This window comes from Caretta caretta, chromosome 26, assembly GCF_965140235.1.
Source record: "Caretta caretta isolate rCarCar2 chromosome 26, rCarCar1.hap1, whole genome shotgun sequence".
Taxonomy (NCBI): Eukaryota; Metazoa; Chordata; order Testudines; family Cheloniidae; genus Caretta; species Caretta caretta.
The window spans coordinates 2086944-2114349 of NC_134231.1; the positions used below are offsets into that span (position 1 = coordinate 2086944).

A 27406-nucleotide genomic window follows, 5' to 3' on the forward strand; every position below is an offset into this window, starting at 1 on the left:
GTTGGAGAGGTCAGTACTATGCAGCAGAATTCAGGTGCACTAAGGATGTAGAATCTGCAAGCATACATCTTCCACTGCATTGACTAGCAGCATACAGAATGCCAGGCTGGATGGCTTCAGGGAAATGTGGTCATTATTTCAGGAGCAAAAGGCTAAAGTGTTCACAGAACTAGTCTGCTCCAAGCCGTCACAAAAGTAGCACCAACCCCCTTTCAACATCATGAATGTCACTATTTCCATGCCACTTGCTGCCTTGTCTTACGAGGATCTGCTGCAAAGACAGAATTCCAGGTGCTTTGGTTACAATAGGTTCCATTTATAGTTTCACACAAACTTTAAAGAAAGTCATTTCCGACTTATCAGTACAAAATTATTTTTAAAACTTGCCAGAGTTTATTTTCTTATCATACACAGTAATGACTACTAAATTTCAGATGTGGTAGCCCCCCGGTTAAAGGCAGATGTTTTTCCTCTCCCCTCCACAGTGCACTGTACAGAACCACCAGTTATGCAGATTATAATGGATTACAAACTGCATTATGTGAAAGGACATTACAATTAAAAAGTGGATTTTTACCCCAATTTGCCCTGAAAAATCATTTCCAAATGTTTCACTTCCCTAGGATCATGCCGCCATCTCTCATTTGTACCACTGCCTTTTCAGAGGCAAAATTCAAAAGCTCCCAGTTGTGTTCCTTATTACCTCTCCCCCACATAAAACATCACTGAATAGTTCTCACTATATAGAAGAAAACAGTGTGAAGTTGCCATATTTACTGGTTGCGAATATGGTCTCTTCCACCAGCACTTCAAGACAGTACTACAGCGTGCACCAAAAAGACACAGAACAATACGCATCAATCTCAATGACTAGAGTGATGAAGCTGTAAATAATACACAAGAATAGTGGTCCAAGAGCATGAAGTCTTGTTGTTCTTGCTGTGTGTTGCAATGCCTTTGTAACTTACAAAACTTGACAAATATTCCAGCTATTTAAGAAGCCATGGGGCAGCAGGTGGCATCTACAGACACACATTTGGCCTAGTATAGAAAAGTCTGTTCCATACAACAGTTTCCTCTCCTGCCAATGAAAAGCATGTAGACACCCACAGAGGCAAAAGTACTTTGTTTGGCAGTGTCAAAATTCCACAGTTGTCTGTACATTCGTTGGCCTGGAACAACAAACTGAAAATTCAGGACTGATGTTTCAATCCTCCCTTCATTCGTCCACAGCCAATTTATTATTTGTTGGGTTTAAAAAAAAAAAAATTAAAGTATCATCAGATTTTATTGCTTTTCGTGGTCAACAGAAGTTAGAAGCGGGCCGAGAATTAAGCCTAACCAGAGAGCTTTGGGATGTCCATAGCAGGCCTTGAATTGTTACCATCTGTCTTTTACAATCCCTTTTTTTCCAGTTTTTCCAGTATGGCCTGGATTCTATGAACAGCCTCCTTCCTAGCCTGTCGAACATTGTCCTGGCCACAAGTCTCTATGGAATCCAGTTCCAACAGCTCCTTGGTCAGCATTTCCTCCAGGAGCCGGTATGCTTTGTCTGTCTTTTTCCCTACAAATTCATCCACCTCTTGCTCCAACTGCTCAACTTCCTCCATAACTTGCATAACTCTCTGAATCCCTGGCTGCTTTCCCAGGGAGTTTGACAAAGGCTGGTTGCTGGGTTTAAAACCTGCATCCTGGTTCAAAGGTGGTTTCCTAGGTACATTATCATACATTTGGGGCTGTGCGCTGTATTGCACTTTGGGATTGAAATGGGATGGTTTGGTGTTTAGTTGAGTTGATTTGTGATCATTCATAGTCCCAGAGGGCTGATGATTGACTTCTGGAAAGTAGTTGTTGTGGTTTGCTCCTTGGTCTGGTTTGTCATAAGAAGTATCCTAAATCAGAAACAAGCAGAGGTTTTAAAATTTGTTTCCTTCAACACCAGTTTTCTTATCCCACATCCTGCATCAAAGAGGGAATGCAAGCAGATCTCTGAGCAGCAGGGCCAGTCTGCCTCCCTGCTCATTTGGAAGATGTGCATGCCCAGGATGGCAGCGCAAAAAGGGTTCGGGTAATGGAAGTTACTAAGGATGAGGCCTGCACTTTGAGACTGTCATCCACCGTGATGTCATAATATTCTGTGACCTAATAACGTGAAACTTACACAACTTTCTTCAATAAGCATTGCTGCCCATAAACAAGCCCAAAAAGGAATGCTCAGAGACAGCTAGTGATCAAGTCTTTGACCTATTTAAGAACAAACTAGTTAGAGGAACCACATCTGGTTCACAAAACTCTGTGTCTGCGGAATGACAATGTGACAGTTGTGAAACAGCCCACAGCAAGGTCAGGATTATACTTGCTACAGCTATGTTTAGCCATGATATTTGCTAGCAGGATTCTAGCACAATTCCTCTGGTATGTGTGGATGTATTTGAGTGGATCATGAGAGATACTCTCTTTCCAGGGAGTATATTACACAATTTTATAACTATTCCCAGATGACAAATTCATGGCCATACTATTCAAAAAAATCCACATTAGAATCCTGCTAGCAAGTACTTTGTCAACACAGTTGTACCTTCTAGAGATCTGATCCTGGTGTGGCCAGGGCCTCTAACTGTAAAGAGGAGAATGGTGAGACTAGGAAGGAACAGAATCCATTATTCCCACAACACTAATTTTTAGCGACGTCTAGTAAAGGATTCCTGTGCCCAGGAGTTCACTTGGACAGGAACACAACAATTGCGTGTGGATCAGGACAGGCCCTTCTAGCCCAGTCTCCTGGCTCCCAGTGACCAGCACCAGATGCTTCAGAGGAAGATGCAAGAAACCCTGCAGCAGGCAGATATGGGATAATCTGCCCCCCATAAAGGTCTCACCCTAATCCCTACTAATGAGAGACTGTTTTAAGACCTGGAGCATGAGATCTGATATTCCCTCCAGTACCTCCCTTTAGTTTTTTGCATTAAGTATAACTCTGTATATTCTTTATGAATATCCAAGTTAATGGATCTAAAAGACCATTGTGAGAATTCCTAGTTTTAATTAGTTTAGTTCTATGTAGTATGAACCCATTACTTTAACAGAGGGGGGAAAGGTGGAAGCACTTCAAAGAAATGAAAAGTACATGTGTTTTTCAGGGAAGCAGTGTAGTCTAGTGGTCTGATCACAGACCTGCAGTCAGAGAGCTCATCCTGACTGACGGATTCACTCTACAATTATTTAGCATTGTACAGCGTTCTGAAGCTGTAAAAGCAGTATGTAAATACCAAACAGTATTGGATTTCCAAGCAAGATCTTTTCTTCCCTGCGCCAGCGGGAGCTAGAAGCACTGTAAAAGCAGCATGCTAAGCTTCTGGGGAAGGGGTTTTTGCACTGCTGTGCAGTGACCCATACGGCCGAGTTAATATAGGCACCAGTAAGTGTCAAAAAATTAAATCTTTACCTTTGTATCATGAGCTGGAGGATGAGGAGAAGGAGCTCCATTGCCAGGCCAGGATGGAGATGATTCTGAAACAAATGGACTTCCTTGGGGTGTTGAAGCAGCAGGCCAGGCATAACGTGGCTGCATCCCATAGATGCCAGAGGAAGCCCAAGATTCATCCTGGGGTCTTGGTTGTGGTGGTGGAGGCCCCTGCTGTGGAATGCCAGGGTTGGTATCTCCTCCATATGGATAGTGGGGGACAGGCATACCTGGGGTCTGCAGGAAGAGGGAAACGAAGGTAGTACTTTCAAGGTCATGTTCACTCAGTCATTGGAAATACCTTTGGACATGCTTCTCCACTCCTACTAAACACTCCTTGTTAAGAGCCACAAAGTCAGACCAGCTACCTTGGCTCTGACATGTCAGCCTATTAATTCTGAGTCCTAGGCCAAGGGAGTGGTTACACATCTTTATAAGAGTGGGCATGGCTGGCTCTCTTGGCAATTTATGTAGTTTAGCTGCAGTCTAAGTCAGCACAGTGTCAGTCAAAATACTGGGCTGTGTTGGAGAGATGAGAGACCTGGGGCATGAGATGGACCTCGGGGTAAACATTTCCCGTGCTGGAGCCAAGAACAGCAGCTATGTAGTGCACTTCTAGGGCTCAGACCTGACTAGCTGGTAGCTGGAAGGGCAGACTGCCCTTAGGCTAGCGCATGCCAACCTTTGCTTCAGAAGGGCTATATCCAATACTGAGCTGGGTTGTACTCACACCAGCCCCAAGCATATTCCCAAAGGAAGCATGTATTCCTTGTATTAGCTTCCTTACCGATGGTGGGGAGTATCCTGGGGCCTGCCTCCTGAGAGAGGGGCCTTCCGGGGGGCAGTCTGGTGGGGGATAATTCCAGTGCGAGGCTGGCGATGGCGGCCGGTACATGCTCGGAGACTCTGCTGGATAGGCGGCCCGAGGGTGCCCAGAAGAATAGTAAGTGTTTGACTGTGGCAGATTAGCATAGTGTGGAGCAGCCCCAGGGGCTGAGGGGTAAGGGGCGCCATAGGCTCCATTTGTGTAGGGAGACTCCAGTCCCTGAAAAACAAGCAGAGAACATATTTGAGAGATGGACACAGATTGAATGTGGACAACACCAACCGGGGGGGGGGGGGGCTACGAGCACTTTGGAGGACAGGAATGAATGCCAATTTGTCAAGATTGCTTTGAAAACTGGTCTGAAATAAGTAAGATAAAATCCAATGTAGAGAAATGCAAAGGACTGCACCTAGGAAGGAAAAAATCAAATGCAGAAATACAAGACGGGGAAATAACTGAGTAGGCTGCAATACTGCTGAAAAGGATCTGGGGGTTACAGTGGGTCACAAATAGAATATGAGTCAACAATGTGATGCTGTTGTGAACAAGGCAAATGTCATTTTGGGATGTATTAACAGGAATGTTGTATGTCAGACATGGGAGGGAATTGTTCTGCTCAACACTGGTCAGGCCTCAGCTGGAAAACTGTGTCCAGTTTTGGACACCACACTTTAGGAAAGATGTGAACAAACTGGAGCAGTCCAGAGGGCAGCAATAAAAATGATAAAAGGTTTAGAAAACCCGATCTCAGAGGAAAGGTTGAAACAATTAGGCATATTTAGTTTTGAGAAGGCTGAGGGAGGATATGCTAAGTCTTCAGATATGTGAAAGGTTGTTACGAAGAGGACAACACGCAATTGTTCTCCGTGTCCATCAAGGGAAGGACAAGAAGTAATCGGCTTAATTTGCAGCAAGGGAGATGTAGGTTGGATATTAGGAAAAAATTTCTAACCAAGTATTACGTACTAGAATAGGTTACCAAGGGAGGTTGTGGAATCTCCATCATTGTCTAACCTGTCCTTAAACTCCCAAACCCCTGTCTAGGTACACTTAAATCCTGCCCCAGAAAGACAGGAGGTTGCGGGGGATGGATTAGATAACTTCCTGAGGTCCTTTCCAGCCCTCCATTTCTGTGATTCTATGAGTGGCCAAAGGCTCTAGGGTCTGGAATAGGAGCAGCAACATAGCTGTGTAGGAGAAGAGTGGAATAGGTTTTAGACAACTGCAAAATAGGGATTTTAGTCTCAAATCAGGAAATTCAGAGTTATGGTTTCCATAGCAACTGTGCACACACCAGCAAGGAATATTAATCTTGTTGCTGTGGGAACCATAACTCTTTCTCACTGGAGTGATTAAAGTTTTACCATTGAAGTAGGATAGAGGTTTTGCATTTGAAAATTTGTGGGTTGGGGAAAAAATATAGGGTAGAAATTTAATTGTCTTCCTCCTGCCATGTCTTATTATCAAGCATTACAGAGATTCCAATGAGAGGCTGACAAGAATGCTTTACAAACATTAAGCCTCTCCACCACCCCTGTAAGGCAGGTCAACATTATTTCACTGTCAGGTGCTGCTCAGCACACTGCTTGCGATCCCTACCTTGTGCCCAGGTATACTGATTAGTACCGATTAGCCCTCTACAGGCTTATCCACATAACTGTTTCTGGTGCTCCATGGCCCTAGAATCCCTGGAAAAGGTTGATTTCTATCACCCTGACAACCAAAGAGGTCAATCTCTTTTCCATTTCAACAGACCCTCATGATAGAATACCCCTTAGCCCCAACAGCCCTCTTCCCTCCGCAACCCCCTCTCTGGTTTTCACAATCCCTGCCTTTATACAACACTTACAGTCAGTGAAGGATTTGCAAATACTACTCCACATCCTGATTCCCCAAACAACCCCCCCATATCTATCAGTTTCACAAGCCTTTCCAGTTCTTGCTTCCACTTCCTGATTGAGCTGGCCATCAGCACTGATTGTCTATCTCAGGAGCATACACTTGTTTGTCATATTGTATTGTCACGTCAATCACAGAAGCACCATGATTACTGAGCCCCTATATTTGACACTGATATTGGATTTGGAAAAGTAAGGAGAGTCACATAAGAACCAAGTTAAAGTTATACAATGTCATTGTGATACCCACAAGGTTATATTCTTCAGAAACTTGGCAACAGGAAACTTAACGCATTACATAAGAGATGCTTACAGAGAGTACTTGGTGTCCACTGGTGGGATAAAGTAACTAATGCTGATGTGTTACAAAGGACTGACCAACAGACTGTAGGGACAATGATTTGAGAAATAAGGATGAAAGTGTTTGGGTATCTTGTACAGATATGAAAAGACTACGGCTGTCAAGTGATGAAAAAAATTAAATGCGTGATTAAAAAATTAATCACGATTAATCGCACTGTTAAACAATAGAATACCATTTATTTAAATATTTTTGGATGTTTTCTACATTTTCAAATATATTGATTTCAATTACAACACAGAATACGAAGTGTACAGTGCTCACTTTATATTTATTTTTGATTATAAGTGTTTGCACTGTAAAAAATAAATAGTATTTTTCAATTTACCTAATACAAGTACTGTAGTGCAATCTGTTTATCATGAAATTTGAACTTACAAAGGAAGAATTATGTACAAAAAACTGCATTCAAAAATAAAACAATGTAAAATTTTAGAGCCTGCAAGTCTACTCAGTCCTACTTCTTGTTCAGCCAATCGCTCAAACAAGTTTGTTTACATCTGCAGGAGAAAATGCTGCCTGCTTCTTGTTTACAATGATACCTGAAAGTGAGAACAGGCATTCTCATAGCACTGTTGTAGGCAGCGTTGCAAGATATTTACGTGCCAGATGCGCTAAAAGATTCACATGTCCCTTCATGCTTCAACCACCATTCTGCGGGACATGCATCCATGCCGATGACAGGTTCTGCTCGATAACAATCCAAAGCCGCGCAGACCGACGCATGTTCATTTTCATTATCTTATTCAGATGCCACCAGCAGAAGGTTGATTTTCTTTTTTGGTGGTTCAGGTTCTGTAGTTTCTGTATCGGAGTGCTGATCTTTTAAGACTTCTGAAAGCATGCTCCACACCTCATACCGCTCAGATTTTGGACAGCACTTCAGATTATTAAACCTTGGGTTGCGTGCTGTAGCTATCTTTAGAAGTCTCACATTGGTACCTTCTTTGCGTACTGTCAAATCTGCTGTGAAAGTGTTCTTAAAATGAACAACATATGGTGGGTCATCATCCGTGACTGCTATAACATGAAATATATGGCGGAATGTGGGTAAAACAGAGCAGGGGACATACAATTCTCCCACAAGGAGTTCAGTCAAAATTTAATTAATGGATTATTTTTTTAACGAGGATCATCAGCATGGAAGCATGTCCTCTGGAATGATGGCCGAAGCATGAAGGGGCATATGAATGTTTAGTCTATCTGGCATGTAAATACCTTGCAACGCCAGCTACAACAGTGCCATGCGAATGCCAGTTCTCACTTTCAGGTGACATTGTAAAAAAGAAGCAGGCAGCATTATCTCCTGTAAATGTAAACAAATGTGTTAGTCTTAGCAATTGGCTGAATGAGAAGTAGGACTGAGTGGACTTGTAGGCTCTGAAGTTTTACATTGTTTTATTTTTTGAGTGCAGTTATGTAACAAACAAAAAAAATCTACCTTTGTAAGTTGCACTTTCACGATAAAGAGATTGCACTATAGTAACAGTATGAGGTGAATTGAAAAATACTATTTCTTTTATGATTTTTACTGTGCAAATATTTGTAATAAAAAATATACACTTTGATTTCAATTACAACACAGAATACAATATATGAAAATGTAGAAAAACATCCAAAATATTTAATAAATATCAATTGGTATTCTATTGTTTAACAGTGCAATTAAAACTGCAATTAATCTTTTTAATCAAGATTAATTTTTTGAGTGACTCACGTGAGTTAACTGTGATTAACTGACAGCCCTAGAAAAAACACATTCCTAGATAAGCCCTTGACTGGACACCACTTGGTGAAAGATGGAAAAGAGGAAGACAGCAGATGACATATAAGAAAACTATTGACAAAGATGTTGCTGTCATGGAACAGACTACAATGGAGTAAGAAATGTGGCAACCCTGGGTTGCCTCATGTGTCATAGGGATGAGAGCATCCGCTTTGAGCAGGGAGTTGGACTAGATGACCTCCTGAGGTCCCTTCCAACCCTGATATTCTATGATTCTATTATTCTAATCCAATCCCCACCCCTCCACCCACAGTGCAGCACTCTCAGGGTCGCAGTAAGCTATGTGACCATGTGTGCAAGCTTCCCAGTTTCTCATCAGGAAGCGCATTTGTGGTCCTTGAAGTCATAATCCCACCCCCTGCTTTTCCAGCCCTACATTTCTCCCTCACGGGACATTCTGGAGGCCTTACCAGTGTTGAGCACTGACCATGCTCCTTGATGGCCAGGATGTACTCCGCCAAGGACACAGCCCTACTCCCAGTGTCTGGCCTGTTCCTCCTAACCCATGCCTGAACATCATGTGGGAGGATCTGCAGGAATTGCTCTGTGATTAGCATGTCAGCAATCCGTGCTGCACTCGTGCTTTTGGGCTGGATCCACTTGTGGCAGAGCTCAGATAAGTGAGTGTAAGCCTCCTGGGGCCCTCTGCCTCCTGGAATCTGTACTCCCTAAACCTGTACCGACACATTTCTGCATAGTCGTCAGCCTCCCTCACATCACTGCAATGAGTCTCTTGGACTTATACGTAGGGACCACTGCTCTTTCAGCCACTGATATGCCCTCTGAATGTGTATCCAGAAAGAGCGTGATGGCTGTAAGTGGTCTGGAGAAGCTAGGTGAGGAGGGAGTGCTTCTCCAGGTCTGACCTGGGAGCTCAGAGCCAACCTGTTCGCTCTCTTTCCTAGCTCCAGGAGAAATTGCTGAAATTTTGTTTCTGCCTCCTCCCACCTTTTCTCTGCCTCCTTGCGCCTCCTCTCCCCTTCCAGAAGCTGGAGGAAGAGCCACTTCACCAGATCATCTCTTTCCAGAGAGCCTATATCCTGTTTTGACTGTGGGCAAGCAGCTGCAACACCCTGGATCAGACTGTCTCCTCCAACATCCCCATCTAAACACAGCGGAGAGGATTCAGAACCTTTCAGTGAGTCTTCTCCTTCCATCACCTCCTCCTCTTCTGGCTGCAGAGCTGTGGCCATGTCCCTCTCCAGTGGATGATCTTATTCCATCATTACTACTTCCCCCTGTAGTGGACAGTCTCTCTGCTTTACCTCTTCCAGGGGCAGCAGGTGCTGTGCTGCAGCACCTTCCAACTTGCCTTTGCTCTTCAGCCCTGCATCCTCAAGCACATCTGTCTCAGCTGGCTTTTGGGGGGGGCACTTTCCCCTCAATCTAGCATTTTTCCTATAGTAATTGTGTATTTTCTCTTGCGCAGAGAAATGGGATAGTACACTCTGCCTTCAGCTGTTATACGTAAGTTTCCTTCAGCCCCCAAAATGGGCTGTCTTGGGGCTTCAGGTTTCTCTGACCCAAATTGGAGTTTTGGCAACTTGTAGCTGTCTTTGGACTGCCCACAGTGAGTGGTCACAGGGGCCTGTAAAATCACGATGGCTCCCACCAGCCTTGAAATCTCTCCTTAGTCTTACTACATACATCTTGGTCATATGCAACATGTATATGTAATAATGGTGGTCAGTGACACACACCAAGGCTCTTAGCAACGAAGCATAGGAAGCAATGAGAGGGAATGGAATGCAGTGACATCCACAAGACAGTTGGAGAAGGTCAGTTTTGTTCTGACCAGGTAAGCTGGTAGAAGAGTCTGGTGTAGGACTGAGACGTGGGAGGCTGAAGTTACTGTCTGTGGGGAAGCTGTGTTTATAGCCTAACCCCTCTCTGTCTCTGTGCCTAAATCTGCTGCACTGAGAAAGGCATTTGTTAGTTCTGTCTCATCCTCACAGTATACTTCGTCTTTAGAGGAAGAGAGGGCCACAGCGGTCACAGCAATAGAACAGTCAGAACTAAGAAGGTGCTGACTTTATAATGGTTACATTCTCAAGAGTAATAAATAAATTAGATAATTTTGGAGGGGAGAATAAACTGACAGCCTTAACTGCGCATTGGCAAATTTTGTTTGGAAACATCCAAGCAACTTAGATACGAAATATCTTGGAGCATGTGATCTGGTGAATTAATATTTACTGATGTGGCTATAACACAATGGGATCCTGGTCTGTGACTCAGGCTCCTTGGCACTACTACAATACCAATAATAAATAATACTAACAGCCAAGAAGAGTGAGTCATGGGACCAGAGAGTAGAGAGAAAGTATTCTGTCAGTTCCCTTTTTTCTGCAGGCAAGCGGAAGTACAATGCCCTCTACTGAGGATTAGACTATTCTTTTTTATTATTTAAAGTGTCAGCCATTCTTACAGATTATCAGGCATTTCACTACCTACACAGCTGGGGCCTTTTATTTTGTTAATCTCTTTAAAAACGAGGAAAGTCATAGGAGTCGTTCTCAAGCACTAAATTCCCATCCTCTTCCCCTCCATTGGAGGACGCATTGAGTTCCTAGATTACTTTGGCTGTAATGCAACTAGCAGTTGGGACCAGACTCTTTCCCTACATGCACATCACATGTGTATTCCCAATCGTGAGGTTTGCTAAACAGTTTCCATACGCTCATGCCTGATGCAAGTCCTGTCATTTATAATGACAACAGCTGGCTGACATTTTTCAAACAATTTATTCCAATTTAAAAAATGGCCTATTTGAAGAGGGAATTTTTTGCAAAAAATTCTCTTATTTGGAAAAAATTGGAAGAAAAATTTAACTACTTTTCATTTTGTTTTTCCTATCCCCACCTTTTTCAATTTTGCCAATGAATAAGACAGGGAGGAAACTGCTTTCCATTCTTTGTGTAAAATGTTGAATAAATTAAGTTGCTCCTTTTCAAAAGCTGGGAATTAAAATGATGCATTTTCTGCAAAAAGCGTTTGTTATCTTTTACTAGTGCTAATACTGACTTTGCGTATGAGTAAGTGTTATTATTCCAATATTCCTAATAAGAAATATGTATTATTTGTAGTGCATTAGCATCACAGGGCCCATTGTGCGAGGCACTACACACCCACACTTGCCATTGCATTTATACCTTTTCCAAATAGCAACCGTTTGACCTGTGCATATCCAAAGGCTCAAGTTGCTTTTCCTACATGGCTTGTGTTTTTACAGATTTTACTGTACATCCAAGTTCATTCAAGGAGCATGAAACACACCTTATCCATAGTCACCAGAGTGAGGGTGTTAGTGTTCCCAAAACAGAAAAAGCTCTTTCCTTTTCAACCAAATAAAAAACGCACTAACACTGTCAGGTAAGAAACACGGTCACTCTGGTTCTCAAAAAAAAGAAGTGTAAAGTCCTTAGAGAATGACTGCTCCAACCACAATCACGATGGGAAACCAAATTCATCTTGTAACACAAACCCTAGCGCATCTCATGCTATAGGAGCATAAGGTGAGATTTTACTGTTATACTTTAAGCAGATGAGATGCAAGTATGAAACCCTAAAGCAACACGTGCTTTGTAATTAGCTAAATAACGTTTTCCAATGAGAGGAGTGTTCAAACAGAACATACCAGATTGCTATTGTATAGAGTAGGGCTTTATAAACAGGGTCACCAGCCATACCAATGTTGTATCTGCTTTAGTGGCAAGATAAGAGCGAATTTCTTCAGCTGGCAGGATAAAGAAACCAGAAGAATTTGCCCAGTACCAGGGTGCAAGAATTCCAAACACACATCAAGGATGGGCAGGGAGAGAAGGGCAAGGAAGAGTCTACTCTGCCCGCAGCTTTCGGGGAGTGGGCAGAATGTGTATGTCTTTCAGCATTTTCAGTCTATAGGATTAATTTTGGCTGCAATGTTAAATTACACAGGCATTTTCTTGCTTTCCAGAGCTCTAGTTTCAGATTGTAGCTTCTAGGGTGATCTAATGGTAGGGCAGAGGAGTAGGTTCTATTCCCACTTCCACCACTGACTCACTGCGTGACCGCAGGCAAGTCACTTTTTCTGTCTGTTCCTCAGTTTCCCTATTTATAAAACAGAATAAAAACCTGCCTAACACATGACTGTTTTAAGAGTCTGTAAAGCATTTTGGCATCTTTGACTGAAAGACACTAGAAGAGTCATTTGGGATTCTTCATTTAGTTGGACCACTGATAAAAAAATAATTACCCAAATTACTCTCAGTTTGCTGGCAACAAGACACAGTGCATTTCATATCAAGCAGCTGGAAGTCACCAACACTGACAGCAAAGGAGATTAATACATTTGCACTGAGCTTCAACAATTAGCTAAAGAGTTTCAGGCATGGATGCTAAAGTAGTTTAAAGTTTCAGTGTCCAGTTCAAACCCAATTTAATATTTTCACATCAGTATGTGGGATTTCCTGATGCTAATGCAGTCAGGAGAAATGGGCAAAGGAACCAAGTGCTTAGGAACATCGCCTGTGGGGGATTCTTGGGTCCTTTCTTTTCAAGGGAAACCAGCCCTTTAGTATTGGGGTATGGCTTTAACCTCACCCCAACAAGACAAACCTTTCAGATTCAAAAGAAACAAGAGGTGAAAGAGTTGCCCTTCTACTATACCTGGCTTTGTAACTCAGGTCCAGCGGGGTACGGACTTGGGTAGGGAACTCTGGGCTGCACCGCAGAGTTCCAGTAGTTGGAACCATAGCCAGGATAAGGAGGCTGCTCCTAAGAAGGAAAATAAAAACTCATTTGCAGATAGCAATGGTCACAGTCCAAGGGCAACTGCACGTTTATTCCTCCTTCATGGTCCAACAAGAGCACCTTACTCTCAGATTTCTGGCTCCCCAGCCATCACCTCTCTTGAGCAGAGACACGTCTCTCCCCCATTACTGGAGTACTTCCAGGCTGCACAGATCCCTGCCTACACTGTGATTTCCCCAGCTGTCAGACTGCCTAAACAGGCCTGCTTTACTTTTCTCCTCAGAGGCTATAAACAGTGTAATTGCCTACAATAAAGTTACCACACAGCTCTAAGCAAGCAGATTTTATTCTTAAAGTAAAAATCATTACAGAGAAAAAATATAAAAACAATAAAAGAACCTACACGCATGCTAATAAGCTTACCAGAGATGTCTCCCTAACTCCAACAAGGCTTCTGGCCGATGAACAGTCCTCCCAACCCCACACAGGAGTTTTTCTGTGGCCACAAGTTCATAACAGCTTTTGCTCAGAACAAGTGCAACCCCCTCCCCACCTGCAAATCTGAGAGTCAGTCTTGTATCCAGTTTGGGCTTCTGAGCTTGTCCTCGTGTAACAGGCAATCAGCAAACAACACACTTTCCTCAGGGCACAGCTGCTAAAAATTGGGTGAGAAGGCACCTTCCCCTCCTCCCAAGTATTTCCTAGCAAGCCCACTTAATTTGGTTTGTCTAACACAGTTTCAGAGTCCTCTGAAGCTCACAGCACTTCCCAGGGTTTACATTAGTCCTGTCCCCCTCCCCCATTAAAGAAGCTGCATATAATCCCACAATAATACATAAACATTAGCATTTTTATACAATCAACTCCTAAGATACTTAAACTTCATTCAAGTGAGGTTTGCCCAGGACATTGCCATATCGGTCACAGTAACGAACAGAAGTCTCCCCATTCGGGAAAGAAAGGGGAAGAGTTCATTCCGTGTATAACGAGGAACAGCAGCCCAAGCTCATTAAAGATACAGCAGCCACAAAGAATTACAAGAACTCATGCTGCCCGTTTGCTATTAGCAATACACAGATGCAGTTAACTCCTCATGAAAAAGGCTCTTGGAATGTGCTCACTGACATTCATGCTAGGTACTGCTGCAAACAACACTTTTACAGACGCACCTCTCCCCTGCCGTCCTTGCCTTTGCTATATTCAAGCTTACTAGGTGTCTTTCACTGTAAGAGCTGGCTGCTGGCAGCCAGGGTCAGCCTGATGTCAGGAACTGATGTGGAACACTGGCAAGCCTTGCTCTGAGCTGTACAGGTAGCAACACAGCCCCTGCTGCAATCTTCAGTCCCAGGAACCTGTCTGTGCTTAGGGTGAATCAGACTGTTACCATCTTACTGTGACAACAGAGCTAGGAAACCGTTCTTATCTGACACCCTTTTCAGCACTGCACTGTAATCCACAGCCCTTCTCTAGCACCTTCCATCAGGGGATCTTAAATTGCTTTTCTAAACAAATGAGCCTCACAGTTCCCATGGGAAGAAGTTACTCCTCTAATTGTACAGGATGCAATGAGATCGCCAACCTGCTTTGTTCCTCTGAGCACGTATTGTGGGGGTCTGTACAGAGAAAGGAATTGAAAGAGACACAACCCCTTTCTAAAAGCATGTTTTAACACATCTTCAAGCTAGCTCTGCTCTCAGCATACTTCTCACAGCTTACAGGAGGACAAGCTCCCAAGCTTGTGATCCCCAACTCTCAGACCAGGGCAGGGTGCTGACAGCACCACAGAAGTTGGATGCTCTGGGTAATTTCACTTTTGACCATGAATAAAAACCTGAATGTTCTAGACTCTAAAGTAGATGAATTAACCTTTGGAGTCCAACAAGCAGTGTTAACTCTAGAAACCACCGTTTGATCCACTAGTTCTCTGCTGCTTAGGATAGGAAAATTCAGACCTCATTCTGTTTTTCTGATGTCTCTTTTCCTTCTACAGTTCTTCCCAAGTCACATAAAGAGTGAGTTACCAGATCCCACTACCCAGGATAACTCCACTCACCAGCCACACTTCATCACCCCTTAGCCTGCCTGAAGAATTGTGCCTGTGGATTCTGAGATGATACTTGGCTACCACCACAGTGATGTCTAGACCCACATGCCTTAGGAGAGAGATTCCCTTTAGCCTGGTGACCCACCTGCTAAAAGGACCAAATTAAAATACAACCACAGTCTATTACCTCTTTGCCTTGAACTATATGAAAAATGGGCTGTTTGGGGGAGGAGGTTAACTAGGGGAGGGGAGGGGATGAGTGCAGACTTAGGAAAGAGCACATGATCTGCATTCATGTATACCCACTGTCCCAGAGGGGTGAAAAGTGACAGCACTAGAACTAGCAGAAGATTAGACAATGTCTAATCAAAAACATGCAAAGAGAATCCATAATAAGATATGTTGCAGTGCTGTGAATCCTAGAATACCAGGGTTGGAAGGGACCTCAGGAGGTCATCTAGTCCAACCCCCTGCTCAAAGCAGGACCAATCCCCAACTAAATCAGGGAAAGAAGAGCTTGCCTGAACAGTCTGCTATATGTGACTTAACACATTCTATAAAGGCCTGAAAGCATGTTAAGGTGTCAGCTATTTTCAAATCCTCACACACAATGTAATTACAAGCCTTTCCAGGCTTCTTGCCTCTCCAGGCTAGCTGCCAAAACCAGAATTCCTCCCTCTCCGGCCTTTGAGGTGGCATTGCACAGAGGCACTTTCCAGTAGCTGTAGGCTCAAGCCTCTAAGATAGTGCACCAGCTTAAGGGCGAGCTGATGGAGAGTCGCCTTGAGTATAGAAACAGCAAGAGAAATGTGTAATCAATTAAGCAGAGGAGTGCAAAGGATTCAGGAACACAGCAACTATTTAGCTTAATTGCATCTTAGGGCAGTCATCTTTTCCACACCAGGCTAGTGACAGACCACTACACCTGGGGCATCTGCACCCTGGAACCCCAGGAGCCTTCCCCAGCTCCCTTCAGGAGTGCTCATAAGGTACACCCACACCCCCGGTCTCTAGGGCAGGAGCATGCCCGGGGACGCCCCCAGCGATGCTCCCCTCCCAGCCCCTAGGGGCCTTCCAGGCTCTGTCGCAGGACTACCCCCCACAGAGCTCGCTCCAGCCCCGGGATCGCCCCCCACAGAGCTCGCTCCAGCCCCGGGATCGCCCCCCACAGAGCTCGCTCCAGCCCCGGGATCGCCCCCCACAGAGCTCGCTCCAGCCCCGGGATCGCCCCCCACAGAGCTCGCTCCAGCCCCGGGATCGCCCCCCACAGAGCTCGCTCCAGCCCCCCAGGGGGTCCCAGTTACCTGGGGGCCGCCGCCCCGGCCGGGCCTGTCCCAGTAGCTGCCCCCGGGCCAGGCCGGCCCCATCCCAGCCCCGCGGTGCTGCGGGCACGCCCGGGGCTCCATGCCCCAGGGGCCTGGGGGCGGCTCCGGCTCCGGCCGAGCCCGCTCCGCCTCCGGCCCGTACAGCAGCCGCCGCAGGGCAGACATTACCAGCCCCGCTGCCGGCTCGCTGCCACGCTACCGCGCCTGCGCCAAGGCCGCCCGCTGCAGCCAATCCCCATCAGGGATACAACCTCCACCAGCAGCATAACCAGGTCAGCCAATGGCCCTGACGGTGCCATCTCAACTCTACAGCTCCTGCAGCCTTAGCCAATCACTGAGATGGTACCGCCCACGCCGTGCATATCAGCCAATCAGCCCTAGCGTTCCGCATCTAAAGTCTCAAACAAAAATTTAGCCAATCAGCGTCAACTTTCCGTCCGTCCCAGCCCGATCCACCAATCAATGGAAACCGGGCTGTGCACAAGGCACCCGTTTCTTAAAGAGACAGGCACACGATGCCCTCGCCGAGTCCCCCGTCTTAACTCAGCACAGCCCCGCCCGAGCCCTACCCGGGGAGCGCTGGGCGAGGCTGTGGGTCGGGGGGTGCCCCACCCCCACCCCCGTCACGCCGCGCTCGAGCGACGGGAGCCCAAAGGGGCCCCGCCCGGCCCCTCACGCAGCCGCGGGCCCGCGCCCCGGGGGGGCGGTGATCCCGCGGCGCGGGGCGGGCCGGGGCGGGTCCATCCGGGGGCAGATGGCGGCGCTTCCGCTGCGTGCGGTGGGCGGCGGGAGCGGGGCGGGACCCGTCGGGCTGGGGCCGCAGGATGAACTACATGCCGGGCACCGCCAGCCTCATCCAGGACATCGACAGTGAGTGGCGCCCGCCGGGGGGAGCCGCCCCCTGGGCCCCGGACCGGCCCCAACCCCCCGGGCCCCCCGCTCCCGCCCCAACCCCCCGCTCCCGGTCGGGCCCCGCTCCAATCCCCTGGGCCCCGGCCTGGCCCCGCCCCAACCCCCCGGGCCCCCCTGCCCCCGGCCTGGCCCCGCCCCGGGCCCCGGTCCAATCCCTTGGGCCCCGGCCCCCCCCCCCTCCGCCCCCGGCCAGGCCCCAGCCCCCCCTCGGCCTCGCTGCAACCCCCCGGGCCTCCCGCCGGGCCCGCTCCCGCTCCAACCCCCCGGGCCCCTGCCCCCGGCCTGGTCCCGCTCCAATCCCCTGGGCCCCGGCCGGGCCCCCCCGCAACGCCCCGGATTCCGGGCTCTGGACCCCCCCAGCCGGGCTCCGCTGCCGCCCCTGGACCTCGGGTCCCGCTGCCGCCCCCGGGCTCTGTAGCTTCACGTCCTTTCTCGAAAGGCTCCAGGTCTCAGTTCTTGAGCCTGAGGGAGACCCGCGGACTCCCCCCGGAGTGCTCGGCGCTGTGCAGGTGGTCCGGGTTCCCCGTGTCTCCCTCAGGGCTGGGCTCCCCTCCCCGGGCGCCCTGCCGAGAACCGTGTTCTCCCGTCGGCCCAGCTCTCCTCTCCGTTCAGCTTAATAACGGTCATCTCGGCGCTAACTGAGCCGGCTGGGGCTCCCTTTCCTTTGGGAAGTCCCCTATTTCCTCCTCCCTCCCCTGCCAGGCTCCGTCTCACCTTGGCTGCCTTTTTCTGGTGCTGTGTGTAGTTTGTGAAGGGCTGCAGCATCCTCCAGGGTGCCGGGTGCTTCCCAAGTGTACCTTTTCAATCCTCTTCTGGGGTGGCTGTTTCCAAATTTCCAGTGCTGTAACTTTCTAGAGTCTCAGTATCCTCATTTCAAATCTGGGTGGCACTTACAAACTAATGGCCTGGTCTTTCAGCAGTGTGTCACCTGCAGCAGCTCCCCTTGATTTCAGTGGCAGCTGCATATGCTCAGATAATCCGGCTAAAAAACTATTGTAAAATCTTCAGAGCAGAGCCCTTCTTGTTATCTGTCTGCGCAGCACCCAGCACAATGGGGCACGGGTCCATGACTAAGCCTCCGAAGCACTGTCACAATGCGACTAATGCCATTTAATGCTGATTAAAACCTTCTTGTTCAGCATTTTAGTTGCTCTTTTGAATTTGGTCTATGTATGAATTGTAATCATTGCTTGATATTTTCTATAACGACTAATACTGATTTAACATCTCTTCCAGAAAAACACTTGGTCCTCCTTCGAGATGGTAGAACACTGATAGGATATTTACGAAGCATCGATCAGTTTGGTATGTGATCACATGGCCTCGCTTTTCCTCCAGCCCTCTCTGCCTCATGCAGCAGGTTTTCCTTCCCCTTATGTATGTCTTTAATGATGATATTTTAAAAATATCTACTTTACCATAAATCCACTGTTCAGAAGTCTCCAGTAGACAGTGCTGAAAGCTAGTATTCCATGTATGATGCATGTGCGTCCCAAGCCTTTGACCTGTGACAAATAGAAACATTCTTGGAAAAGTTACATGTGCCAAACCCAGTCCATGAGGTGTGGAGGGAGGTGAGGAATGCTCATTGTTAGTAATCAGCATTGGTTTCTATGGTACTGCTGCTTGGAGAAGCTTGCTGACAGATTTTAAAACGGCTGTTACTCTGAGTGCTGTAGAGAGAAAAGGGAGGAAATTTCACTGTGTGTGTTTGACTTTTAATTCTTCCTGTGTGCTCAGACATTTTTCAGCACTGTTTTGGTATGTGGCCACCCCTTCTTGATTGCAAAGATCTGCATCTTGCATCAGAACTTAGCTCTGAAAATGCTTCTAGTTTCAAAGTTGTCCGTTAAAATGTTTTTTCATTTAAAAAGAAAAGGAGGACTTGTGGCACCTTAGAGACGAACAAATTTATTTGAGCATAAGCTTTCATGAGCTACAGGAAAGGTGAGCTAATTCCAGCAGGAGAGTGGGGGGAGGGGCGAACTTTTTGTAGTGATGATCAAGGTGGGCCATTTCCAGCACTTTACAAGAACAGTAGGAGGGAAAATAAACATGGGGAAATAGTTTTACTTTGTGTAATGACCCATCCACTCCCAGTCTTTATTCAAGCCTAAATTAATTGTATCCAGTTTGCAAATTAATTCCAATTCAGCAGTCTCTCCTTGGAGTCTGTTTTTGAAGTTTTTTTGTTGAAAAAAGAATAAATGGACACAAATCAGACGTCAAGAATGATAACATTCAAAAACCAGTCGGAGAACACTTCAATCTCTCTGGTCACTCACCTTTCCTGATCACTCTTGTTACAGTATGTATGGTAACACCCATTGTTTCATGTTCTCTGTATATATAAAATCTCCCCACTATATTTTCCACTGTATGCATCCGATGAAGTGAGCTGTAGCTCACGAAAGCTTCTGCTCAAATAAACTTTAGTCTCTAAGGTGCCACAAGTACTTTTTACGGATACAGACTACACGGCTGCTACTCCCACCTGTTGATCACTTTAGATAAGCTATTACCAGCAGGACAGTGGGGTGGGAGGAGGTATTGTTTCATATTCTCTGTGTGTATATAAAGTCTGCTGCAGTTTCCACGGTATACATCTGATGAAGTGAGCTGTAGCTCACGAAAGCTCATGCTCAAATAAATTGGTTAGTCTCTAAGGTGCCACAAGTACTCCTTTTCTTTTATCATTTAAAGACTTTCTTAGCTCACCACTGGGGGGAGCCAGACACCTCCCAAAAAGTGCTTTAAGAATGGAGAGGAGCCACGTGGTGCACAGTTTTCACCAGCATCATAAATATTTATCTACTTGATGACTGTTGGCAGGGAGGAGGGAATGCCTTGGATGGGGCTCTTCGTGCACATTTTGGGGGGTAGAGGGCTTATAAAGATAGTAACTTGATAAGGATCAGGAATAATCCTGGTTGCAGCATTTTGTAAATGTGTAGAAGATACAGCAGTTGTGGGTCTGGGCTGTATGTCCAGCTGATGTCAGAAATTTAGCTGTGCTGCGGCCTCTTTCGATATGTCTACACTGCAATTTAAGTCCAGGGTTAGTGGGACTGGAGCCAGCTGACCTCTGTTAGGCAACCCTGGGTTTGTGTCTACATTGTATTTTAACCCCATGTTAAGACTTGTCTAACCCGTGCTCTGGCAGACCTGAGTCAAAGTAACGATGTCCCAGAGTCCCTAGTGTCCCTCTTCTCCCCCCCCCCCCCCCCCCGAAATGTAGCTGCTCTAGCCCTAGGACCATGGTACACTGTGAGAAAAGTTTACTGCCCCCCTGCACGGTACCAGGAAGGCGCTCGCTTGCAAAAGTCTTGATGGGTTCGCTCTCCGTTGCAGGCCCTGGAGGCGCTCTGACAGCGTGCTTGCAGATCAGAAGAGTCTGGGTTAACTCTGAGTCCTGAGCTGCTAGCATTTGCAAAGCATCGGGGCTTTCCTTTTTCAATAGAGTGGATTGCAGATTGTTGGGAGAGGGATGACTAAGGAAGTTGTCCCGTGGAATTGTGGGATACTTCCAGCTGACTCCTGGGACCCACGTCAAGTGGTGCTACATCTACACTGCAAAGCAATAGGGCTCGGACCCTTGTGCTTTAAGCAAGGTAACTTCTGTGGTACTTGAGCTTTCCAGTAATAGGAGCAGTATAACAGGATCTATGCTACCTTGCCCATGTTTAGACAAAGCTGTATGACATAGCTGTGGCAGATTTTAATCCGTGTAAAGATTGGAAAATATAGGTTGTAGCCATCTCTTAACTCAGGGAGATTCCTAGGCTAAAATATGGTTCTCTAGTACTAGAACAGGCTCTTCGGTCCCATAGGCAAGGGCAAAGATGTGGTATAAAATGGCTCTGCCCCAACTCTCCCCACACCTGGTTATTTTTGCAGTGTGGACAGGGCCAGTGAGTGCTACAGCATGGGACATGAGGTGACTCCCTGGGGCGGGGGGGGGTGCACGCTGCTGAGATGACATCTCACACTGTGCCCATTCCTACTTTGCCAGGCTTGTGAGTCAAGAGCTCTTCACCTTTTCAGGGTGTTGCTCCTCATCTTTAAAGCCCTGCAGGACCTAGGTCCATGCTGTCCCAGATGCTGCCCCTCCCTCCACATCCAGCCCTGGCAGAGATAATTGACGGGTGTGCTGCAGCTGGAGTGGCTCCCGAGGTGCAACTTTTTGGGGTACGGGGCCGGGCAGTCTCTGGGTAAGGCTACGGGGTTTCCTGCCAGTGGAGATCAAGATGAGTCACTACTTTGAGTGTGCAGTGCAAGGTCTGTAGGTCTGCCCAGCAGTGGCAAAGCACTGTGCAGACACTACTGCACTGTGAAGGTTCGCTGGTGAGGATCTTTATCCCCACTGCAGTGAAACACACAGGGGACGGGACTCATCCAAGGGCTCTGCCAGAGCCAGGACCTCTTGGTTCCCACCCCTGCGTCGCTCTCCAAGCTGGGCTGCTACAGACGGGATGTGGAAGGCAACTGGCCAAGTTGACCCTGCTTGTGTGTTTGGCTGAAAGGAGGGACGGGGAGAGTTTGGGTTAAATTTTGGACAGAATTCAGTGCCAGGCTTGGTTATGTGTGCAGAGCCTGATCCTTCTGTTGACTTAAATGGGGCATGATCACCTGAATGGTGCTTAAATACTGTGGTGGCTGTTAATGATACATAGCAATCCATAGTCTTAAGGGTGGGCAGCTCGAGGGATTAGGAATGCATAGGCTGAGAGGGTGCTGAAATTTTATCACAAAGAGCAACCAGGAGACCATTTTTCTGCAAGATCTCTGAGCAAAAGCAGTGAAACAGAAAATCTCCACTGAGGTTAAAGACATAGTGACTTTGTAAACAGCAAGTTTGGATCTGATGAGTTTCCTGTTTCATTTCTTTCCTGTGTGATCTTGGGTGCAATAGCTGCATAATCTCGAATAGCAGTGCTGATTTCTTGTCATGTGCCTGTCATAAACAGTACTGCACATTTCCTCAACTCCAGTCAGTCAAGGCTTAAAAGCACTGATGTGTATAATAAAGTGGTCTGACTTGAAATCTGAATTTAAACCTTGTTTGTGTTTTTAAATAAGTGTGTGTACTCCTTATGGTTCAGAGCTGGCATTATAAGCATTCTTATCTGCATAATCTTTCCCCTTGAATTTATGTGCATGTTGGGGTCTGGTTTTCTTCAAGATAAGCTAGTTTAAGATTTAGCTTACCAGATACTGGGTTTTATATATGCAGGCATTTGGTTGGTAATAAAAAAACAAAAAACAACCCTTTAATAAATGATGGTTATGTTAAAAGAACATGTCAAGATGTTCTTACTTTCTATGGTTTGTTAAAGCCTCTTTTAAAAGCTGGCTAATATATCGTCCCTTTTTTTTCTAGTTTTTTTTTTCCCCCCCTGCTTTTAATTGGCAAATGCTGACCTCTTTTCTCTTTCTGTGGATGTTGACTGAACAATTTTATTGAGTCTAGGACAACTGCAATTTAAATAGCCACTGAAGATGAAACATCTTGGTCTTTACCCCAAAATCAACAATTGAGTCCATACAGCTCCAGGGACCGTGTGACATTTAATTGCTGCTGCAGATGGAGCACAGGGTTCGTTTTCATACGGCTTGTACAAACACCAGTGTCTTCAACTTCACAGCGGTCCATAGAGATACAAATGAAAATATCGAGACTTTGCCACTTTTTTCCCTTTCGGATTCTGACAGACTTCAGTCACACGTGGACTGTGGAAAATGTGGAGTTTCCGAGTTTCAGGAAAAGGAGGATTAGGATGGGAAACCTCCAACCTAGACACGTGTCGTAGCTTCAGGACGTGGTGCCAGTGACTAGCTTCTGTCGTGACTAGCGCCCCGTGTGGTGCTGTACCGCTTGTGGGCAGTGCTCTCGGGTGGGTCTTGTGCTCATCAAGGAGCTGTGCTGCTGCCTGTAAGAGTAGGTGTTGAGCCCAGAGCCCTGGCAGCCTTGGTCACTTCCCTTGCAGTGGGGTCTGGTGCCTAACGCCAGGGCCTGGATGTCAGGTGACCTGCGTTCTCTTCCTGATTCTGACACTTTCCCTCCCTGTGCCCTTCTCTCCTCCCAGCCCTTGTCTTGTCTATCAAGGTCTCATGCACACATGAAAGTAAATTCAGATTGTGGTAGGGTGTGAATTTAAAGCAGATTAACTATTCCTGGTTAACTCTGTGTAGACACTCTTATTCTGGAGTGTGAGTAGTGTGTCCTTTAAGGGGAGTTCTTCTTGATTAACTCCATAAGTCTGTAAGCTTTTCAGGTCAGGGACAGCCTCCCATTCTGTCTGGAGAGTGCCTAGCCCAACAGAGCTCCAATCTCAGGTGGGGCCTCTTGGTGCTAAGCAATACTGCAAATTGAAATACTGCAAATGGATACAGTATTGTGCATTGAAGTGGTGGGTGAAATTCAACTGCCCTTTGCTAAAATGCTCGGAGATACTGGATGCTACCAAAGCATGAGCATTAGGGTGGCTTTGCAGTGCATGTGCAGCCCCTCTGCTTTGGGTTGGGACCACGACACTGTAGCCTCATTCAGACAAAGTCACAAAGGAGTCTGTTTTCTTCCTCCCTTGAAAACTGCAGCAAACTTGGTGTTACACCAGACGGTGGAGCGCATTCACGTGGGCAAAAAATATGGCGACATCCCTCGAGGCATCTTTGTCGTGCGAGGCGAGAACGTTGTCCTGCTGGGGGAAATAGTAAGTAACCCTCTCGTCTGTCGCTGTGCTGGACCGCGGGCTCCCTTTTTGCCCGGGATTGTAGTCTGTTACTCTGAGCAGCATTGCCAACAAACCTGACACTAGAGCCAGGCCTCGTCAACACCTGGCATGCGGGTCCCTTCCGTGTCAGTGATGATATGGTCACGCAGTGCCAGAAAAACAAGCACAGCGGGAATTATGTAACCCTTTACCCTGGCTCATGGAATGTGCCGTTACGTAGGCAAAAGGGCCGACCCTGCAATCGAGGGTCCTGAGCTTTTATTGTCCCTTCAATACTGTAAGGAGAAACCTGGTGCCTTCCTCTGGCTGCTCCTGGGGGTGGGGCAATGCAAAGAGTTTGGTGCAGGTTAGTTCATCAGAGCCAAGTGGGAAAGTGGGTGCCCGCAGAAGCTTTGAGACATTTCCCACCAGCTCCAAGGGTAAAGTGACCTTGAAGCACAGGGTGTGTGTGTGTGGAGGAATCTGCCGTGGTCCCAGGCTGAATGCAGTACTCCAGGTGCAGCATGGTCAGTGCTAGACAGAACAGCTGTCCTCTCCCTCCTCCCCCGGCCTTGCCTTTTTCCAGGTCAGATTTCCTCTTGATTTCAGGCTGGGGTCTTCAAGGAAACTTAAGGAGTAGGTGCCCAAATCCCACTGTAATTCATATGTACTCGTGACACTTCGTGGCTTTCTCAAGTGAAATCTGGCATTTAAGAATCCACATCCCAGAGCTGGGATAAAACATTGAGATGGTTCCCATCCGCCCTCGTCGTGGGGGGAGTTGGGCGTATCCTGGGAGACAGATCCTGCCATGGCTCAGCTTCTCTGATCAAGCAGGCCAATGAACTGATCTTTGGGCAATGCTAGGTGGTCACAGCCAGAAATACCTAGCAGGTCCTTAGGGGTGAGCACAAAGCCCTCTCCAGAGTCCATAGCATATGCCCAGGCATCTCTAAAGTGCAAGTGTGTAAGATTTCTGTTAGTACTCTTATGACTCTGATTGCAGACATGCCTTCCCTAAAACCTCTCTGGTGTGGGTCTGCCCTGACCATTCAGAGCATCAACAAATCATACATTGATTCCTTCACAGCTGCCGCTGGCTGGGAACAGTGTTGCTCCAACAATTTGCCGTCTGCAAAGGTGGAGCATGGATTGATTTTTCCCCCTTTCCTGTGCTCCATTCTAAGGAGGCAGTGTCAGCTGCAGCAATTCCCCCTCCTTGGGAAATGTTAAGCCCAGTACTAGGCACACAGTGGGTCCTGCATCAAATGACTCGAATTGAGAGGAGGAGATGGGTGAGTACTTGACATCCAGCAGGCCCCGTGGGATTCTTGGAGTGTGAGCAGATCCCGAGAGCTGTGATCTCAGCTATGACACATTCCTGATTTTGTTATGAGAGCAGAACATAATAGATTAATTGTGAAGCTGCTAAGGACCAATTCAAGTGAAACCTCCGTGATGTACCACTGGGTTCATGCCCTGCAGCACAACGTTTGTACTGAGTGAAAGTAGAGAGCTCCTGCTCCTCATACACTGAATCCCTCCATCCCTTTTGGGATCACGTCTCCTCTCTCACCTGGGGTGACTGTGTAAGCTAGGGATCTTGGGCCACAGGGACTTGCTGGCCACTGCTTCCCACATCTCCGTGCCGTGCCTGCCGACGGTCAACATAAGCAAAATGTCTCGTGGCCTGCCAGCGGATTACCCTGATGGGCCGCATGCCGAAGGTTGCCGACCCTTGCTCTAGGGCAGTGCTGGAAATCCTGGGACTCTTATCCTGTCCCATGCATCTGCATTGCAAAGCGGTGGAGCTGCCTGGGGACACATGGATTCTCGGCCAGGTTGTTAATGTGCTGCTTGTGGTCCAGGCCGTGCTGTGTTAAGCTCTTTCTATAATGTCACCGGTGGTCAGAGCAAGCAGAGCCTCAGATCTCACTGCTAGCTCCCTCCCGGCAACCCTGAATGGTGCTTCTTTTGCAGGACCTGGAAAAGGAGAGTGACACGCCTTTGCAGCAGGTGTCAATCGAGGAGATCCTGGAGGAACAGCGCGTGGAACAGCAAGCCAAGCAGGAATCGGAGAAGCTGAAAGTGCAGGCACTTAAGGAACGGGGCCTTTCAATCCCGCGAGCAGACACTCTAGATGAGTATTAGGTGTTCTGCCCATCGGACAATTCGCTCTGTCCGAGCAAGCAGAGCACTTTGTGTTTAGACCACACTTGGTCAGAGGGTGTGTAGGTCTGTTTGGAAAGGCTGTTTTTTGTTTTTAATTTTGGGCTTATCTGTTTTCCATGGCACAGATACACTATTAAAATCATGTCATTGTTTTCACAAAATCATTGTTTATGAAGAATGAAGGTGTCTGCATAGCCTTGAACATACCCACATGCAATGGTGCAGTTAGAGCATGTGTGCATGGAGAGAAATCTATTTTTTATTTTTTTTTCCCCCCCTCATGTGATTTTGGGGAAAACTGCTCTTCAACATGTAAATAAAACCTGGATCCTGACAATGTAATCAACAGTCACCTGTACTGGAATCTGCTTTGTTTTCTGGGCTGTATCTATATGGAACAAACAGAACATGGTACTGATCACAAATGGGATCTTACGCCCGCACCGCTTCCTTCCAACCTAGAGGGTTTCTCATATCACAGTCCAGGGAGCTGAGGAACCAATGCACAATGGAGCACTCTTCTTTCTAGCTTAGTGGAGGGGGTGGGAGTGGGGCACTTCCTGGTTATCGGCAGAAGGCTGGAGCCTGTTGCTGTCTGTATTTCTAGAGGGAAGAGCAGGACTCTGCTTTCACTGTAGTCAGGTGAATGGCTGGTGGTAGCATAAATGTGTCTGATCCTACAGTATCAGTGGACAAGTGACTCCAGTGGCTGTCCAGCTAACCCTCCTTGTCACTGACTGTGCCCTTGCAAGTATGAACCATCCTTTTGTCATTAAAGCAGATACTGTAACAGACAAGACAAGGAATCCACTAACTCTCTCCATTAGCTCCCTCTAACCTGGCTCTGCAGGGTCCACCATACTTTTTTCCTCTTAACAAGAAACTGGACTAGGTTTTGCTACTCATGATACACACCTGCTGCTTCTGTGCTGAACTGCCCAGGTGTGCCCAGAGCAGGCACTCGAATGGGCTCGCAGTGGCAGAAAGGACACCTGTCTTGATGCTGAATTGGCCAGGATGCTCTTAGATATCTTGGGCTGTATCACTCAGCATGTCTGTGATGTTACAAGGCCTCATCCACCCTGCAGCAAATGGTAACTTGGCAGCAAGAGTAAGGTTTTGCTGGGGGCAGCTTGTAAGGCTCTTCACTGTGATCTCCACAAAGGTAAAACCAG

At 46.9% G+C, this 27406-nt stretch overlaps 2 protein-coding genes and 1 long non-coding RNA gene across 5 annotated transcripts; 2 read left to right on the forward strand and 1 right to left on the reverse strand.

Moving 5' to 3' along the window:
- Positions 1-370: 370 nt before the first annotated feature.
- Positions 371-18126, reverse strand: BAG4 (BAG cochaperone 4). Of its 2 annotated transcripts, none has more exons than XM_048829143.2 (5): positions 18061-18126; positions 12982-13089; positions 4251-4508; positions 3446-3700; positions 371-1892 (listed from the first exon to the last, which is right to left on the reverse strand). In XM_048829143.2, the coding sequence occupies exons 1-5, from the start codon at positions 18109-18111 to the stop codon at positions 1395-1397; spliced, it is 1170 nt and encodes a 389-aa protein (XP_048685100.1). In that variant the 5' UTR covers positions 18112-18126; the 3' UTR covers positions 371-1394. The 2 variants fall into 2 exon arrangements, with proteins under 2 accessions (XP_048685100.1, XP_048685098.1); XM_048829141.2 differs by lacking the exon at positions 18061-18126 and adding an exon at positions 16414-16969.
- LOC142070160 (uncharacterized) lies at positions 8217-15295 on the forward strand. The gene is made up of 2 exons (XR_012666148.1): positions 8217-9472; positions 15056-15295. It is a non-coding gene; the product is annotated as an uncharacterized LOC142070160 (long non-coding RNA).
- On the forward strand, positions 17163-26583 carry LSM1 (LSM1 homolog, mRNA degradation associated). Of its 2 annotated transcripts, none has more exons than XM_048829145.2 (4): positions 17163-17304; positions 18583-18651; positions 23944-24059; positions 26040-26583. In XM_048829145.2, exons 1-4 carry the CDS (start codon positions 17259-17261, stop codon positions 26208-26210), a joined length of 402 nt encoding a protein of 133 aa, XP_048685102.1. In that variant the 5' UTR covers positions 17163-17258; the 3' UTR covers positions 26211-26583. The 2 variants fall into 2 exon arrangements, with proteins under 2 accessions (XP_048685102.1, XP_048685101.1); XM_048829144.2 differs by lacking the exon at positions 17163-17304 and adding an exon at positions 20698-20957.
- Positions 26584-27406: the final 823 nt, after the last annotated feature.